Source organism: Acomys minous (genome assembly GCF_964271855.1).
Source record: "Acomys minous genome assembly, chromosome: 17".
In the NCBI taxonomy this organism is placed as follows: domain Eukaryota; kingdom Metazoa; phylum Chordata; class Mammalia; order Rodentia; family Muridae; genus Acomys; species Acomys minous.
In genome coordinates, this window is record NC_140500.1 from 21,482,423 (window position 1) to 21,497,995 (window position 15,573).

At 50.2% G+C, this 15,573-nt stretch overlaps 1 protein-coding gene and 1 long non-coding RNA gene across 4 annotated transcripts in view; one reads left to right on the forward strand and one right to left on the reverse strand.

Moving 5' to 3' along the window:
• The window catches only part of LOC311587869, a 135,284-nt gene that overhangs the window by 45,735 nt on the left and 73,976 nt on the right, over window positions 1–15,573 (forward strand). The gene's annotated exons all lie outside the window — the stretch shown is intronic.
• Window positions 1,037–13,871, reverse strand: LPAR5 (lysophosphatidic acid receptor 5). 2 transcript variants are annotated; one of them, XM_084765115.1, is made up of 2 exons: window positions 13,751–13,871; window positions 1,037–3,859 (listed from the first exon to the last, which is right to left on the reverse strand). In XM_084765115.1, the coding sequence occupies exon 2, from the start codon at window positions 3,680–3,682 to the stop codon at window positions 2,504–2,506; it is 1,179 nt and encodes a 392-aa protein (XP_084621241.1). In that variant the 5' UTR covers window positions 3,683–3,859; window positions 13,751–13,871; the 3' UTR covers window positions 1,037–2,503. The 2 variants fall into 2 exon arrangements, with proteins under 2 accessions (XP_084621241.1, XP_084621240.1); XM_084765114.1 differs by lacking the exon at window positions 13,751–13,871 and adding an exon at window positions 13,592–13,739.

A 15,573-nucleotide genomic window follows, 5' to 3' on the forward strand; every position in this document is an offset into this window, starting at 1 on the left:
ATGACAGTAGTTCTCAATGTCAGGGCCTAAAAACCTCACAGCACCAGCTCTGCAGCTCCTCCCAACAAACCAACTCTTTAGGGTAAAAAGGAAAGAAAGCCATTTTGCTAGCCTCCTGCTTGCTAAAAAGACAGGCTTTTCCTGTCCTGCTCTCCCATCTCCCCTTACTTCCTTGTTCACTCTTCTCTCCTGGCTGACACTGTTCCTTCCCCAGAAATCCTCCATCCTGGCCTTGAGTATTTGCCCTCCAGATAGCCCTAAGGACCACACTTAGCAGTTTGCTGGACAGTGCCCTCTTCCTAGAGTTGTATGTTCTAGAGGAAGTTTGATGTGAACTCCAACAGCAAAGACTCTCAAGGTGTGACCCAGAGCCCAGCTCTTTGACGAAGTACTTGAGGTCAAAACTATATTCATAATACTATCGTGTCCCTTGTCCTTGTCACAATCATTCTCTTACCGGTATGTAGGGAAGCTTCCAGAAGTTTCATGAAATGTGACGACACTACTGCTCTCATAGCTAAATGGGGTGCGTGGTTCTGTGTTTCCAAAACATGTTAGCCTTAACTAACAACACAGTGGGCATCACAAGGAAAAGGAAGAAACAAACGCTCTTCAAGTTCCTCAATTTTTGTGCAAAGGGATTTGAGATCGAACAGTTTAAGGACTGATGCTTGGCCGGGTGTGGGCGCACGCCTTTAATCCCAGCACTCGGGAGGCAGAGGTAGGCGGATCGCTGTGATCCGCTGAGTTCAAGGCTAGCCTCGTCTACAAAGTGAGTCTAGGACAGCCAAGGCTACTCAGAGAAACTCTGTCTTGAAAAACAAACAAACAAACAAACAAACAAGGACTGATGCTTGACTTAAAAAATGGTAAGGGTCAGAGAAGAAGAATGAGAAGAGAGGAGAGGGAGGGAGGGAGGGGAGGAGAGGAGAGGGAGGGAGGGAGGGATAGGAGAGGGAGGGAGGGGTGGTAGGAGGGGGAGGAGAGGGAGGGAGGGAGGGAGGGAGGGGAGGGGAGGAGAGGGAGGGAGGGAGGGGTGGAGGGGAGGAGAGGGAGGGAGGGAGGGGTGGAGGGAGGGGAGGAGGAGGCCCAGAGGTGGGGATGGCGAGAATGAGTGAGGAGAGGGAAGCAGAGCATGTGGCTGTGTAGAAAGAGCCTTTCTCAAAAGTTAAAAAATTCCATCAAATATCGCCTGTAGCTGGGCATGGTGCACATGCTTGTAATCCCAGCATTTAGGAAGTGCTGAAACAGGAGGATCAAACAGGAGGATGCTGAAGCCTGGCATCATGGTGCATGGCTTTAATCTCAGCATTTGTGAGGCAGAGGCAGGAGGACGTCTGTGAGTTTGAGCCCAGCCTGGCCTAAAAAGAGAATTCAAGGACAGCCAAGGCTACACAGAGAAACCCTGTCTTGAGAGAAAAAAAAAATTTAAGGCCAGGCATGGGGGTACATGCCTTTAATTCCATCATTCAGGAGGCAGAGGCAGGTGGATCTCTGTGAGTTCGAGGCCGGCTTGGTCTACATAGTGAGTTCCAGGACAGCCAGGGCTACACAGTGAGACCTTGTCTTGAAAACAAGAACAACAAAACAAAGAAACAAAAAGAGTTCAAGGCCAGCCTCTGCCACATACCAAGGTCAAGGCCAGCACAGTCTACACAGTGGGGGTCAGGAGGAGGGGAAAGGGGAGTGAGAGGGAAGTGACCGAACGTTAAAGACACAGAATGGAAAAGGCACCGAGAGTGGCAGGAGAAAGGATGACCTAGGAAAGGATTCAAGAGCTAGGAAGTGAGAAGGACTCAACCCTCAAGCTCCGCCCTGCCCCAGCCACCTCATGCTGGGCGCGGGGTGGGAGGGTGGGGGTGGGTACGGGGTAAGCGGGGAGGTCAAGTCTAAAGTGTTACAAGTCACAAAATAGGTCAGACCCCAGTTTGGTCCATATCAAATAAACCTTCGTATTATTCCTGCCACCTGAGCAGGGAAGCCAAGTGGACGTGAGGGCTGGTGGCATGGTGCCCACGGCCCTCCTCAGCACAGAAGTCAGCAGATGGAGCCGGGTGTAGTTCACAGGGAATGCCCAGCCAGTGGGTTCCAGGTTCCACACGAGCCCTGAGGTTTGCTTCTTTTTTTTTTTTTTTTAAGATGACAGACGAACTTCTGTGTAATTGGTTCGCCAAGGTCAGGGGATCTTCGTTCTCAGACTGGTGACCTGCATCCAGGAGATCCATCTTCTACCCCATGTACCATCTGTCAGCCATGGGCGCGCTCACTCCATGGCTTCCTACCATACGAGAGCAGGTTCCTCTGGGAGAGAGCAGGTTCCTCTGGGTGATAGCCAGAGTCTAAAGCTGTAACCAGCGGCATTCTTCCTTTCCTCCAACCTCGTTTATACACGTGTTCCCTTCTGCACACTGGAGCTACGCACTAGTTGCTTCAAAGTCCAAGTACCCGGTCCACCTCCATCAAATGTTGCACCCTAAGCCTTTAAGGGAGGCACAAAACTGCTCTATGACTCCGCGTCCTTTTCAGAGGTCTGAATCCTGGCGGGGCACTGCATGGTGGGTGTTCCTGGATTAGCAGGCTGAAGTAGACCCTGACTGGTGACATCCTGCCCACTGTTTTGGGTGTTTTCTGAGGGTGGTTCAGTAAGCACCCCTCTAGCCCCATTGGTAGCCAAAGGCCTGGTATGGAGAGGGGTGCCCAAGTTACGGAGGGTGTTGCGGAAACCCTCGGCGCTGAAGTAGTACACCAGCGGATCCAGCACGCAGTTGGCGCCGGCCAGCAGCACCATGACCATCAGCACCCCGCGCACCTGTTCGCGGGCCTGAGGACTGGAGTTCACCAGTTCGGCCCGCAGCAACCCATAAACAGCGAGTGTGGCGTTGTAGGGCACAAAGCACAGCAGGAAGATGATGAGGTTGACCAGCAGGAGGCGCACGGTCTTCTGTCGCCGTTGGCTCTGAGTGGCGTTGGGCCTCGCCAGAGTCCAGAAGACCCGGCCCGACGAATAGACGACAGCCGCCAGGGGCAGCAGAAAGCCCAAGGTCTCGGCCAGCAGCAGGAGCGGCAGCAGCTTGCCCTTCCACAGCTCATCGCTGAAGTTCTCGAAGCACTGGCTCACGGTATCGTTCTTGTGCTTGCAAGTGGATGGGTTGTGCACGCGGGCGGCCGGCACGGCGAACAGCAGGATGAGCAACCACACGCCCAGGCAGAGCCGCCGTGCCACGAAGGGCCGCCGCAGGTGGCGCAGTCGTAGCGGGTGCACGATGGCCGCGTAGCGGTCCACGTTGATGAGCATCAGAAAGATACAGCTGCCGTACATGTTCATCTGAAAGATGGCTCCCGACATCTGGCACAGAAAGGCTGGGAAGTCCCACTGGTGCCATGCATAGTAGGAGAGGCGCAGGGGCAGTGACAGGGTGAAGAGCAAGTCGCTGGCTGCCAGGTTGCACATGTACACGCTCACCACCGAGTGTACACGCAGGACCCGCAGGAAGACCCAGAGAGCCAGAGCGTTGAGAGGGAGACCAGTCGCCAACACCAGGCTGTAGACCACCATATGCAAACGATGTGTGCCCTGGTAGTCACGGCACTGGGGCACAGAGTTGTTTGTGGAAGAGGCATTGGCGGAAGAATTGGCAAACATCGTGCCCAAGTGGAAAGAGAACATAGGCTGAGGCATCATGGGGAATGCCAAGGTCCGAGCATGGCTTTCACCTCCAGGGTGGTAGCCTGGTAGCTTTACAAAGTCTGTCCCCAAGTAAGCAGAGGCAAGACATTAGAGTGTGGTCTATGACCTCAGGGGCAGACGACTGGCCAAGGCTGGAAGGCCTGGGGCCAAAGCTTCTTCAGCAGTGGAGACCTGGAATAGGAAGGCAAGCCAAAAGCAGTAACTGAAGACTGAACCATAGTTAACCAGAGACAGACCCATATTCAGGCTAAGCTAACCTGCCTCCTGAGTTCTTTCTCAGCCTCAAAGCTCTTGACTCCATCTTTCCTCATCCTTAAAAAAGCAGAATGCCTGGGCAGTGGTGGCCCACACTTTTAACCCCAGCACTCAAGGAGGCAGAGGCAGGCAGATCTCTGTGAGTTTTAGGCTGGCCTGGTCAACAGATAGAGTTTCCGGACAGTCAAGACAAAACAGAGAAACCCTGTCTCAGGGAAAAGAAAAAAGAAAAAAAAAAAGGTAGCCAGGCAGAGGTAGCACACCTTTAATCCCAGCACTCCAGAGGCAGAGGCAATTGAATCTCTGAGTTCAAGGCCAGCTTGGTATACAAAGTGAGTTCCAGGACAGCAGGGCTACACAGAGAAACCCTGCATTGAAACTCCTGCTCCCCCCACCTCAAAAAAATGCAGAATGGTTTTTTATAGCCTCTCTTTATCATACAATGTCATGCCCAGGTCTTACACTCATGGGTTCTAGACACGCAATGCATGAGTGCTGGCTTTGCCACCTGCCTAGCTTTGTGGCCTCAGAGAAGTCATTTTTTCTGAATTTCATTTTCCTTATCTGGGGGCATGTGAAGGATTTTGGGTGGCCTCTACTTCAAGACATTGTCTGGACATTGAGTTAGATTAAAATGCTTCAGTTGCTGTCCTCAGAACCTGCCTTCCTTCCTTCTCTTAAATGCTTACTGAATCCTTAGAAGGTTCCAGCCTGTAATGAGCAAAACAAAAGCCTCCCATCCACCTGCTTCACGTTCCATTAGAGAAAGACAACAAATAGGTCTAACAAGTGCAGAGAAGAGCTACGGAGAGAGCCGAGAGCACTTCCTCCGGGCCTGGGGCTGGGTTGGCAGCCTACTATCTAAGGATGAAGTTCACACTCTCAAGTCCAGTACAAAATCCCAGTCTGCTCATCTTAGTCATCGGGTCCCTTGTGGGCTGGGTTTGGTCAGAGAAACCCAGCCAGATTGAGCTTGACTCACCTAACCCTCTATTTCTTCATCTATAAAGTGGAATAAGAATGTGTTGATGGCCTGGTGCGCTCTGCCTGTAATCCCAGCACTCAGGGAGGCAGAGGCAGGTGGTTCAATGTGAGTTCGAGGCCAGCCTGGTCTACAATGTGTGGTGGTGCACACCTTTAATCCCAGCGCTCCAGGTGGCAGAGGAGGCAGATCTCTATGAGTTCAAGGCCAGCCTGGTCTACAAAGCAAGTCCAGCCCAGCCAGGGCTGTTATACAGAGAAATTGTGTCTGGAAACAAACAAAGAAACAAACAAAAGGCCGGGCATGGTGGCACATGCCTTTAATCCCAGCACTCAGGAGGCAGAGGCAGGCAGATCACTGTGAGTTCAAAGACAGCCTGGTCTTCAACGTGAGACTAGGACAGTCAGGGCTTCAAAGAGAAACTCTGTCTCAAAAAACCAAAAATAAATAAAAAAGTATTGGTGTGCTCCAAAGCAGTTGCCATCAGCCTTGACCAAGAGGCACATTAAGAACACTTTAGCGTTCCTGTGAGAGAAGTGCCAGGAAGGCCCCAAGGCCTGGGTTCCCAACCTTCCTAATGCTGAGACCCTTTAACACACTTCCTCATGTTACGGTGACCCAGCCATAAAATTATTGCATTGCTATTTCATAACTGTAATTTTGCTACTGTTATGAATTGTAATGTAAACATCTGCGCTGCAGGATATCTGATTTGTGACCCCAAAGGTGTCATAACCGCTACCCCAAGGGCTGAACTTCCCCAGCGGCTTCCTGTGTGAAAGCCTCCTTCCTAAGCCTCGGTGCACTCACTTCAAAAGACACAATTGCTTACCCAGGACCACCAAGAGGTAGACAGTTGACAAGATAGGGTCTTAGAACCCCACCTCCCTCATGTGCAAGAACCACAGGAGCCACATCCCCATCCCTGACTCGTACTCAATTTGTATGCGTGTTAGAATGAATATAACTTAATCTTTGCCATTTTTTTTCTTTTAGACAGAGTCTCATAAAGCCTGAGCTGGCACCAAACTTGCTATGTAGTTGAGGTTGGCCTTGAACTTCTGCCCCATGCCCCCAAAATACTAGGATTACATCCTCAGCTCTATCTTTACTTTTTACATTTTATTTTATTCTTTTTTTTTTCTTCTTCTAAAGATATAGTCTGATTATGCTGCCTGAACTGGCTGGCCTGAGTTCCAGGGTTTCCAGGCTCTCTCTGCCTCAGCTGGGAATATAAGTGTCTCCCACTACACCCATCTCTAACATCAAATTTATTTATTTATTTATTTATTTGGTTTTTCTATGTGTAGCCTTGGCTATCCTGGAACTCACTAGGCAATGCTAGCTTCGAACTCATAGAGATCTGCTTGCCTCTGCCTCCAAAGTGTTGGGATTAGGGCATGCACCAATACTGCCCAGCAAGGTATTATTATTATTATTATTATTATTATTATTATTATTATTATTAATAGTAGTAGTAGTAATAGTAGTCATTTTGGGATTTTTTTTTTGAGACAGGCTTTCTCTGCATAGCCTTAGCTGTCCTGGAACTCACTCTGTAGACCAGGCTTGTCTTGAACTCAGACGTCTGCCTCTGCCTCCTGAGGGATGGGATTAAAGGTGTGTGCCACCATTGCTCAGCTTTCCTTATTTTTTTTTTTAAGATTTATTTATTATTTATACAGTGTTCTGCCCGCATGTGCACCTTCCTGCCACAAGAAGGCACTGGATCTCACTACAGATGGTCATGAGCCACCATGTGGTTGCTGGGAATTGAACCCGGGAGCTCTGGAAGAGCAGACGGTGCTCTTAACCTCTGAGACATCTCTCCAGCCCCTTATTTTCTTTAATTTATGTTTGTGAATGTTTTGCTTAAATGTATGGATGTGCATCATGTGTGTGCATGGTCCCTTGGAGGCCAGAAGAGGACATGAGATCCCATAGAACTAGGTAACAGAGGTTATGAGCAGCCGTTGGGGTGGTACTAACTGAACCTAGGTCCTCTGCAAGACCTAAGTTTTGTGTTTTCCTATACAGGATTTCTCTGTGTAGTTCTCGCTGTCCTGGAACAGAATCTCTCTGTGTAGCCCTGTCTGGTCTGGAGCTCACTATGTATGTAGACCAGGCTGACCTCAAATTCATAGAGACGTCCTATGTCTGCATTCCGAGTGCTGGGATGGAAGGCATGCACCCAGCTCTCCAGGTCCTTGTTGTTACTGTGTTAATTACGTGTGTCTGTGTGTCTGTGTACGGGTTTGTGCATAGAGTGCAGTAGCTGAGGAGGCCAGAATCCAGGATCCCCCAAAGCTGGAGCTACAGACACTTGTGGGCCGCTTGATGGGTGCTGGGAACCAAACTTGTATTCTCTGGAGGAGCAGCAAGTGCTCTTAACTGCCGAGCCATCTCTCTAGCTCCTCATACTAAATTTTTTTTAAAAGTTTATTTATTTAGTCATTTATTTATCAAGTATAGTGTTTTGCCTGCAGGCCAGAAGAGGGCACCAGCTCTCATTACAGATGATTGTGAGCCACTATGTGGTTGCTGGGAATTGAACTCAGGAACTTTAGAAGAGCAAGCAGTGCTCTTAACCTCTGAGCCATCTCTCCAGCCCCACTTATATCAATTTTAAGAGTAGAAGGCCAGGCAGTGGTGGTGCACACCTTTAATCCCAGCACTCGGGAGGCAGAGGCAGGTGGATCGCTGTGAGTTCAAGGCCAGCCTAGTCTACAAAGTGAGTCCAGGACAGCCAAGGCTACACAGAGAAACCCTGTCTCAGAAAACAACTAAACAAACAAAAACAAACAAACAAACAAAGCCAGAAAGTGTTGCCTCAGCATCGACACCCGTAATAGCTATGGGCCACAGGACCCCATCCATGCCAGGCCTGTAGTCTCTATCCTTCCTGTAGTTCTTTGAGTAGGTGTTTGTCTTCATTGTTATGGGAAAGAAAACAAAAGCACAGGAACTGGTCCCTGAGGAATGAAGGCAGCACCCAAACCTAGGACTGCCCAGGTCCAAAGTCCACAGCGTGCATTGCAGTTCCAGACAGGAATCAGCAGGAGGGCTTGCAGATGGGTACTGCTTTCTTATAATTGCCCGTATGCTATCTATGCCCATGGGTAACCTATTTCATTTCCTCATTTGTCCAATTTCAGTAACTCACTTCCTTTTTAATGGTCCCAGACCAGAATGCTAGTAGCATACACTCATCTCTTACACACACACACACACACACACACACACACGAGTGATGCCTCCCACAGTTTATCCTCTAAGTACTTAAGCACTCAAGCGAGGGATACTAGTGCATTCCTGAAGTCCTAGCTACTCAGGAGGCTACACTACAGTAGGAGGAGCCCAGGACTGAGGGCCAGCCTGAGCCAAAAGGGACACCTGGGCTGAAAAAGAAAAGTCATTTAGCTTGCTGCTTTTAAGTGCTTTTAACCCATCAGCTGTTTTGCTTATTTCCCTCAACTACATGGTAAAGCCCTAGGGTGAGGATCACATTGTTAGACTGTACTTCAGCCCCTGCACTTTAAGTCTCCTGAGTGAATCTCTCTGACCACTTGGAAGGAAAATGGTTCCCACCCAACAAATGATTAACCCATTCTTAGGGCTACTGTAACCACCTAACCATTTACCACACTTCTGCCTCTGCTCCATTACTGATCTTGAACAGGCCATATGGAAAACTCTTACATTACAGTTTCAGTAAAGGGGGCTGGAGAGACGGCAGCTGAGAGCTAGCACGCTCTTGCAGAGGACCAGAGTTCACGTCCCAGCACTGACGTCAGGTGGCCCACAACCTGGAACTCAAGCTCCAGGGACTCCAATATTTCCAGTCCCCTCAGGCACCTGCACATCCCCACATACAGACAGATATACGTATGTACATTATTTTTAAAAATGGATAGGGTCAGAGAGATATCTCAGGAGTTAAGAGTACTGGCTTTTCTTCCAAGGGACCAAGGTTCAATTCCCAAAGCCCAGATGGCACTCATAATGGTCTGTAAGTCCAGTTCCAAGAGATCTGACACCCTCACACAGATATACATGCAAGCAAAATACCAGTGCACATAAAGTAAAAATAAACATATTATAAAAAAAATTAATAAGCTGGGTATGGCAGTGCACACCTTTAATCCCAGCACTAGGGAGGCAGAGGCAGGCTGTGAGTTCAAAGCCCATCTGGTCTACAAAGGGAGTCCAGGACAGAAAAACTCTATCTCAAAAACAACAACAACAAAAACAACAGCAACAACAAATTCATAAAAATATTTTTCAAAATTTGTTTTTGAGAACACTTTATAGGTAAAACAACAAGATCTTACAATTTTTAACCATTGCTTGTAAAATCAGTAACTCCTTGCAATTAAGAAGAACATTCTAGACACTGAATGAGTGCAGGAATGCAGTCTTTTCCAAGAATTCCAAGTCTTTCTGCTGAAACAAGTCACAAGGTTTAAGCAGACAAACATGGATTCCTTGAGCAGATGCAGGGAAGGAAATTACTGTGCCCAGGAAGGAGCTGGTGAGGCGGAGGGTGATGTTGCGAAGGACAGGAAGGTTCTGGTGTGGAGAGAAGATGAAAACAGAATTTTGGCCTTTTCCCCTGGAAAAGGAAATGGCGATGCTCTCATTACCCCTTCCAAGGAGACGTTCCTGGGCTTTTTTTCACAGAGGAGCCTGTTTGTGAAAAAGCTGCCGTTTTTCCAGCAGACAGAAAGGCCAAGCTGCCAGGCCCTGTACCCCGTTTCTCTCTTTCCCTGAGCTCTGGGCTCCTGGCTCCAGAGCTGCATGGGCACAGTGCCAGGCCAGATGGCAAAGATGGGGGAAAACTGCCAAAAAGGAGGCAAACTGTAAGTGAAAAGAGGGATGTAGGTGTGTGGGGGGGGAGGTAGCACAGACCCTCTCTCTCCCCAGTCCCGTCTTGAAGAAGAGGCCAGGTTGTGGGGGGAGATGGAAAAAAACAAGTCAAGTAGCTGCTGTCTCCAAAAAGAAGGAACAGTGGTGTTTCATTTCACCAGCTAGGAGGAGGGCGGTGGAGGCCTACATAGGCCTAGCAACATGGACACGGGTGTCACATAGGCACACCATGACACACATATTCATGCACAGACACATGGAGGCATGCATACATTAGCATACAAATCAGTGTCTGTGTACACATGGCTTCACATGCAGAGTCATATGGGCCAGAGGAGGGAGAAGCCCGGGCTCCTGCCTTAGGGAAAAATCTTGCACAGATGCACATAGAACCAGCTCCTTCGTAAGCAACATGCTCATACAGATATATGCAAAAAAAAAAAATATCCCAGCCCACAGGCACGGAGAGCCAAAGAAACCACAATCAACATAGAGGAACCTGAAGCACGATGGTCTCCGCCTCCCCAACCCTCACATTGCCCGCTGTTCAAATCACGGCAGGGGCGGCAGACCCATTGCTCAAGGTGTTTCTGTCTTGAAGTTCCTGCGTGCACATCTGGGGCCCGCGTGTTCCTTACCTCCTCGGGGACCTCCGGAACCTGTCAGGTTGCCCTCTGAGCTGGGCTGGGCGCTGCTCTTAGCTGAGATAAGGGAGGGGGCAGGGCCACTTTTCTGCCACAGGCAGGAAGTAAGAACTAAAAGTGGGCAGGAGGCTAACTCAAGATTCTGTCCCTGCACACAGCTTCTCGTGGGGGGGAAGGGAGTTCGTGGCGGGGAAGCCATACCCCCAGCATGTAGCCAACAACGTAGAAGATGGCTGCGGACAAAGGACTTGCAGCAAGGAAGACAGGAAGCGCCTGCCCACCGCTGTCCCTCTGTCCCCGCCACCTTGCCCCTCTCACGCAGGCAACAAATGCCTTGCTCTGTGCCTCCCATCGCAAAGTCACATCTTCCTGCCCTATCCACACGGCCAAAATCCAGGTCTTTGCTAGGTAGATGCTTTTCCTCTGCTTCTGTCCCAGCAATGCTAGGCACATGCCCCTCTCTCCTCACCAGGGCTCCAGTGCAAGAGTGACGTCACCCCCATTCGTGAAGCTCCCCGCAGGGGCCCTGGGTATTCTGAGAACCATGCGTTACTTAGACTTGCTAGTTCAGCCCCAGCCTCAAGTTGAGCTGGTATTCACTTGTAATGCCAGCACTTGGCAGGCAGAAAGTGGAAAGAGCACCGCAAGTTTCAGGCCTGGTCTACACACCCAAGTCCAGCCCATCCAGGGAAATCTTATGGGGATAAAACAAAACAAAAAAAACCAAACAAACCCAGGATGGTGGTGCACACTTTCCTACATAGTAAGTTCAGGGCAACAGAATTACACGGTAAGACTTTTTCTCTAGCAACAAAACTAAACAAAAAGGTGTGTTCCAGAACTTTCCTGGGCACGGATTGATCCTGCCAGACAGCTTCCCCTGAGACCGAGGGCCAGGGGGAAGAAGGGGAAGGTCTGGGCTCTGGGGAATCCAGAGTGAGGTCACCTAGCCTTGAGGGAGATAGAGTCACCTGAAAGAGACTAGAAGCCACCTATGCCCCAGGTGGCAAAGATAGCATTCCACAGTTTCACGCCCAGGTACCCTGGCTCGTCACTGAGGTCCAGCATCACCCTCTGCCTCACTGGCTCCTTCCTGGGCCCAGTGATTTCCCTCCCTGCATCTGCCTTGCTCTCCTCAGTGGCTTATCCTCTCTCCTCATCCCTCTTTCTTTCTTTCTTTCTTTCTTTCTTTCTTTCTTTCTTTCTTTCTTTCTTTCTCCTGGAGATAGGGTTTCACCACAGATCTCTTGTCATGACTTGGAAGTCGTGACAATTCTCCTGCCTCGGGGCTCCAGGAAGGCTGAGGAATATGCTCATCCCTCACGATGCTTTTCTGGGAAAGACAGAAAGTCACAGGCGTCCCGTCACTCACTAATTAGTTTGCGGGATGTGCAGATGACAGCTTACCCACCTCCCCTTCCAGCCTAACCCTTCCAAAGCTGGAAAAACAGGAAACAGTTCCAACCAAGGCAAGTCGGTCGCTGCCATGGGCTCAGCTGAGCTGTACCCTGCCTGCCTTACCCTTGCTTCAGGCTTGACAGGTCCTGCCCCTTCTGGATAATCTCCTGGAGCCTTCTAGGCTGGGTGACCTTACTCTGAACTCCCACCATACCCCTGGCCTCCGAGGCCCACACCCTTTTATTTTTGGTGTTGGGAGTGAACAGCAGGGCCTCGTTCACACCCGACCAGCACATCTATATTCCCAATAGTTGTCCCCTTTTCTGCTGTCTCCTCCTTGGCTTTATTTTTATTATTAGTGTGCCCCTGGATGTAAGAGGTCTCTGTGTCAGTGGGATAAATACTTGGGGGCGAGCTGTGTGGGAGAGAAACTCATGCCCCAGACAGCACAGCCTGAGCTGGCCTCTGGTGTCTCTGGCAGTTTGAGAAGTGAGGTATATTGTCCCGCTCACTTGCCTCCTCCATTTTCCCCAGGGCTACGAATTCAGCTTCCTATATGCAAGGAGTAGAAGTCCGTGCGAGTCCTTTTCTTGTCATTGAGCCCCCATAACCATAGGCAGTGGGCAGGCAGTAGCCTGCACTGGTATGGCACAGGTCCCAGACAGCCTTCCACAGGTTTTCACATAGGCGCAATAGCTTCATTTCCTCCCTTGTAAGCTACTCATGAGCCACATTCTGTCAAAGCCACGAGGACAGAGAGATCACGCAGTCCAACACCCTTCTGTTACAGATAACCATTTCAGGTTTGGGCAGTGCTTCCTAGAGACCCATTAAAATACACCTGGAAGGGCCGGGGGTAGCTCAGCGGTAGATAGCTTACTAGTAGTCACAGGGCCCCAGGTTTAATATCTAGCACAGGAAAACCAAAACCAAAACCAAAAACAACAAAACAAAACAAAAAAACTAAATAGATCTGAGCATCGCAGCAAGCACACATGTGCAGTTTCTGCTCTCAGGGAAGCTGAAGGGACGGGGGGAAAAACATAATTGAGACCTCATTCCCCCCCAAGTGTCAGAAGACTGGGGTGCAGCTCAGTCGGTAGACTGCTTGTCTAGCATGCTCTGGGCTCAGCCTCCAGCACTTGCATAAAGCTGGTGTGGTAGTCTATGCCTGTGCTCCCAGGACTCCAAAGGGAGAGGGCTCAGGAGTTCAAGGTCCTCCTTGGCTACATACAGATTTTGAGGTCAGCCTTGGGTACATGCAGGAAAAAAAGGGGGTACTCAGTGGTAGGCCAAGTGCTTAGCGTATACAATGTCCCATCCCCGGCACCAATAACCAAATAAAACATACTTTGGTGACCTGGGAAAAGGCATCTCTCCCAGTAAGCTCATTAGTCAACATTAATCAGATCATCCTGGTCAGGACCTGACCATGGAGAATGAGTGGGTATGAGGAGAGCTCTCCTTGAGGAGTTCAGGGTCAGCATGAAAGCAGGAGCCTAAAGATTTAGGAGAAGTCCCTAAGGCAGCCCACAATGTGGCTTCAGCCCTTCAGGTGTGTCAGGTACATTGGCTGCCTCTTCAGGGTCTGTAGGGAAAGAGCTATCCACACGGGACAGCCCCGTTTGCCTTTTCGGTTCGTCCAAAAGGGTTTCCCAGAGTCTACAGCCCACCCACAGTCTCCACCCTCATCAATGTACCCCATACTGCTGGTGGTGGGGCCCCACTTGTCAAACCCCCCCCCCCCACCTCCCATACCTGGGTTCTGTTGCTCTTCCTCTGCCGTTGCCCCAAGCCTGCTTCCGCTGCCACTCTGGGCCGGGCTGAACTGTGCTGGTAGGACCTGCTCCTGGGCGGGGCCTGACACACCCACCTCTCCCAGATCTCAGTACATCCCTCCCAGCTCTGTGCACTCACCCAACCCCACGGAGTCAGAGGAGAAAAGCCTTGAGGACTGGACACCTCCACAAACAGGCCTGAGAAGCCAAGTCCTAAGCGCCGGTGAAAACCCCAACACTAAACTCTTAGTCACCCAACTCCCCATTGATGGCTCACAGACTTGCAGTTTCCGGGAACTCTGGGTGGCACACCCACCCACCGATGCCTGATGACTAACTCTCCCCCCCTAACCCCACCCCCAATGCTGGTCTCACCTGTCTCCTCCCTGCCTCTTCCTCTCTCGGGTCAGCTAGGTGGTTTAGCCCATGTGGCTGGTGGTTGAATCCTTCCCTGCCTCGGGCCCATGGGTTTGCCAAGTGTTTTCCGCTCCTTGCCCGCCTGCCAGTACACACCCAGTTCCTCCATCAAAGCAGTTCCCTGGCTGGATGCTTTCTCTCTTCTTCCTCTGTCTCCCTCAGGCTGGGAGCTCCTGGAAGCAGGGAGCTTGTGGGGGTCCGTTGTGTGCACCTTTGGGCTGAGCAGGAGACTGTTTGGCGGTAGCTATTGTGGTTAAGTGAGTTCAGCCAACACTGGGGAAAATGCAGCACTAACACTCTGCTGAACCATAAGCCTTGGGTCCGTCACTCCTGATGACTGAAGGTGTATGATGCTGCTCTCTCCTGGTTGTGTTTTCTCTTTTGTGAGGACTGAGTCTAGGATCTCCTGTGCGTGTTAAGCAAGCGCTCTAGCACCAAGCTACACCCCGGGGCTACTGTTTAGAGCGTCCTTCAACTTTTTTTCCTTTGAGACAGGTCTCATTATGTATCTGGCTAGCTTAGAACTCACTATGTACACCAGGCTGGCCTCACAGAGACCCTCCTGCCTCTGCTTACTGAGTGTTAGCATTTAGAGACCGGGTTTCTCTGTGTAGTCTTGGTGTCCTGGAACTCAGTCTGCTGACCAGGCTGGTCTCAAACTCACAGAGATCCATCCGCCTCTGCTTCCCTGAGTGCTGGGATCACAGGTGCGCACCACCACGCCAGGCTCAGAGTGTTTCTACTTAGGTTTGAACCCTGGACCTCCAGACCTAAGATCTGGTGCTTTTACCAACTGAGCCACCTGAGGCGGCTTCTTCTTCTTCTTCTTCTCCTTCTCTTCTTCTTCTTCTTCTTCTTTCTTCTTCTTCTTCTTCTTCTTCTTCTTCTTCTTCTTCTTCTTCTTCTTCTTCTTCTTCTTCTTCTTCTTCTTCTTCTTTTTGGTTTTTCAAAACAGGGTTTCTCTATGTAGCCTTGGCTGTCCTGGACTCACTTTGTAGACCAGGCTGGCCTCAAACTCACAGTGATCCTCCTGCTTCTGCCTCCCGAGTGCTGGGATTAAAGGCGTATGCCACCATGCCCGGCTCACTTGAGGCTTCTTAAAGGAAATTTTATGCTACAGAAAACCACAATTGATCACAATGCAAAGGCCAACTGAGGCTGGCATATCCTACGGTACACCTCCTGCACCTACAGTTCAGGGAACATCTCTGAAGAGGAGCAGAAAGACTCTAAAAACCAGAAGAACAGGAAGTCTAGTGTGAGAATCTGTCTTCTAGAAATGACAGGAAGTTGCACTTAGGGTATATCAGCAGTTTTGGCTGCTTAGATAAGACCTGCACACCACCTGAGGTCGTGCGTGCTGATGGAAGGGAGAAGGCTCACCAGGGTCCCACCCTAGACAAAGAACTGCTGGCCGCTAATGACTGCTCAGAGAAGGAGAACTAGTCTTTCCCAGGGACGAGGCCCTTAATTATGTAACTGCTACCTAATAAATGGTCAGCCCTGAAACTACACGTACAAGCAACACTAAATGGACTCGGCGGG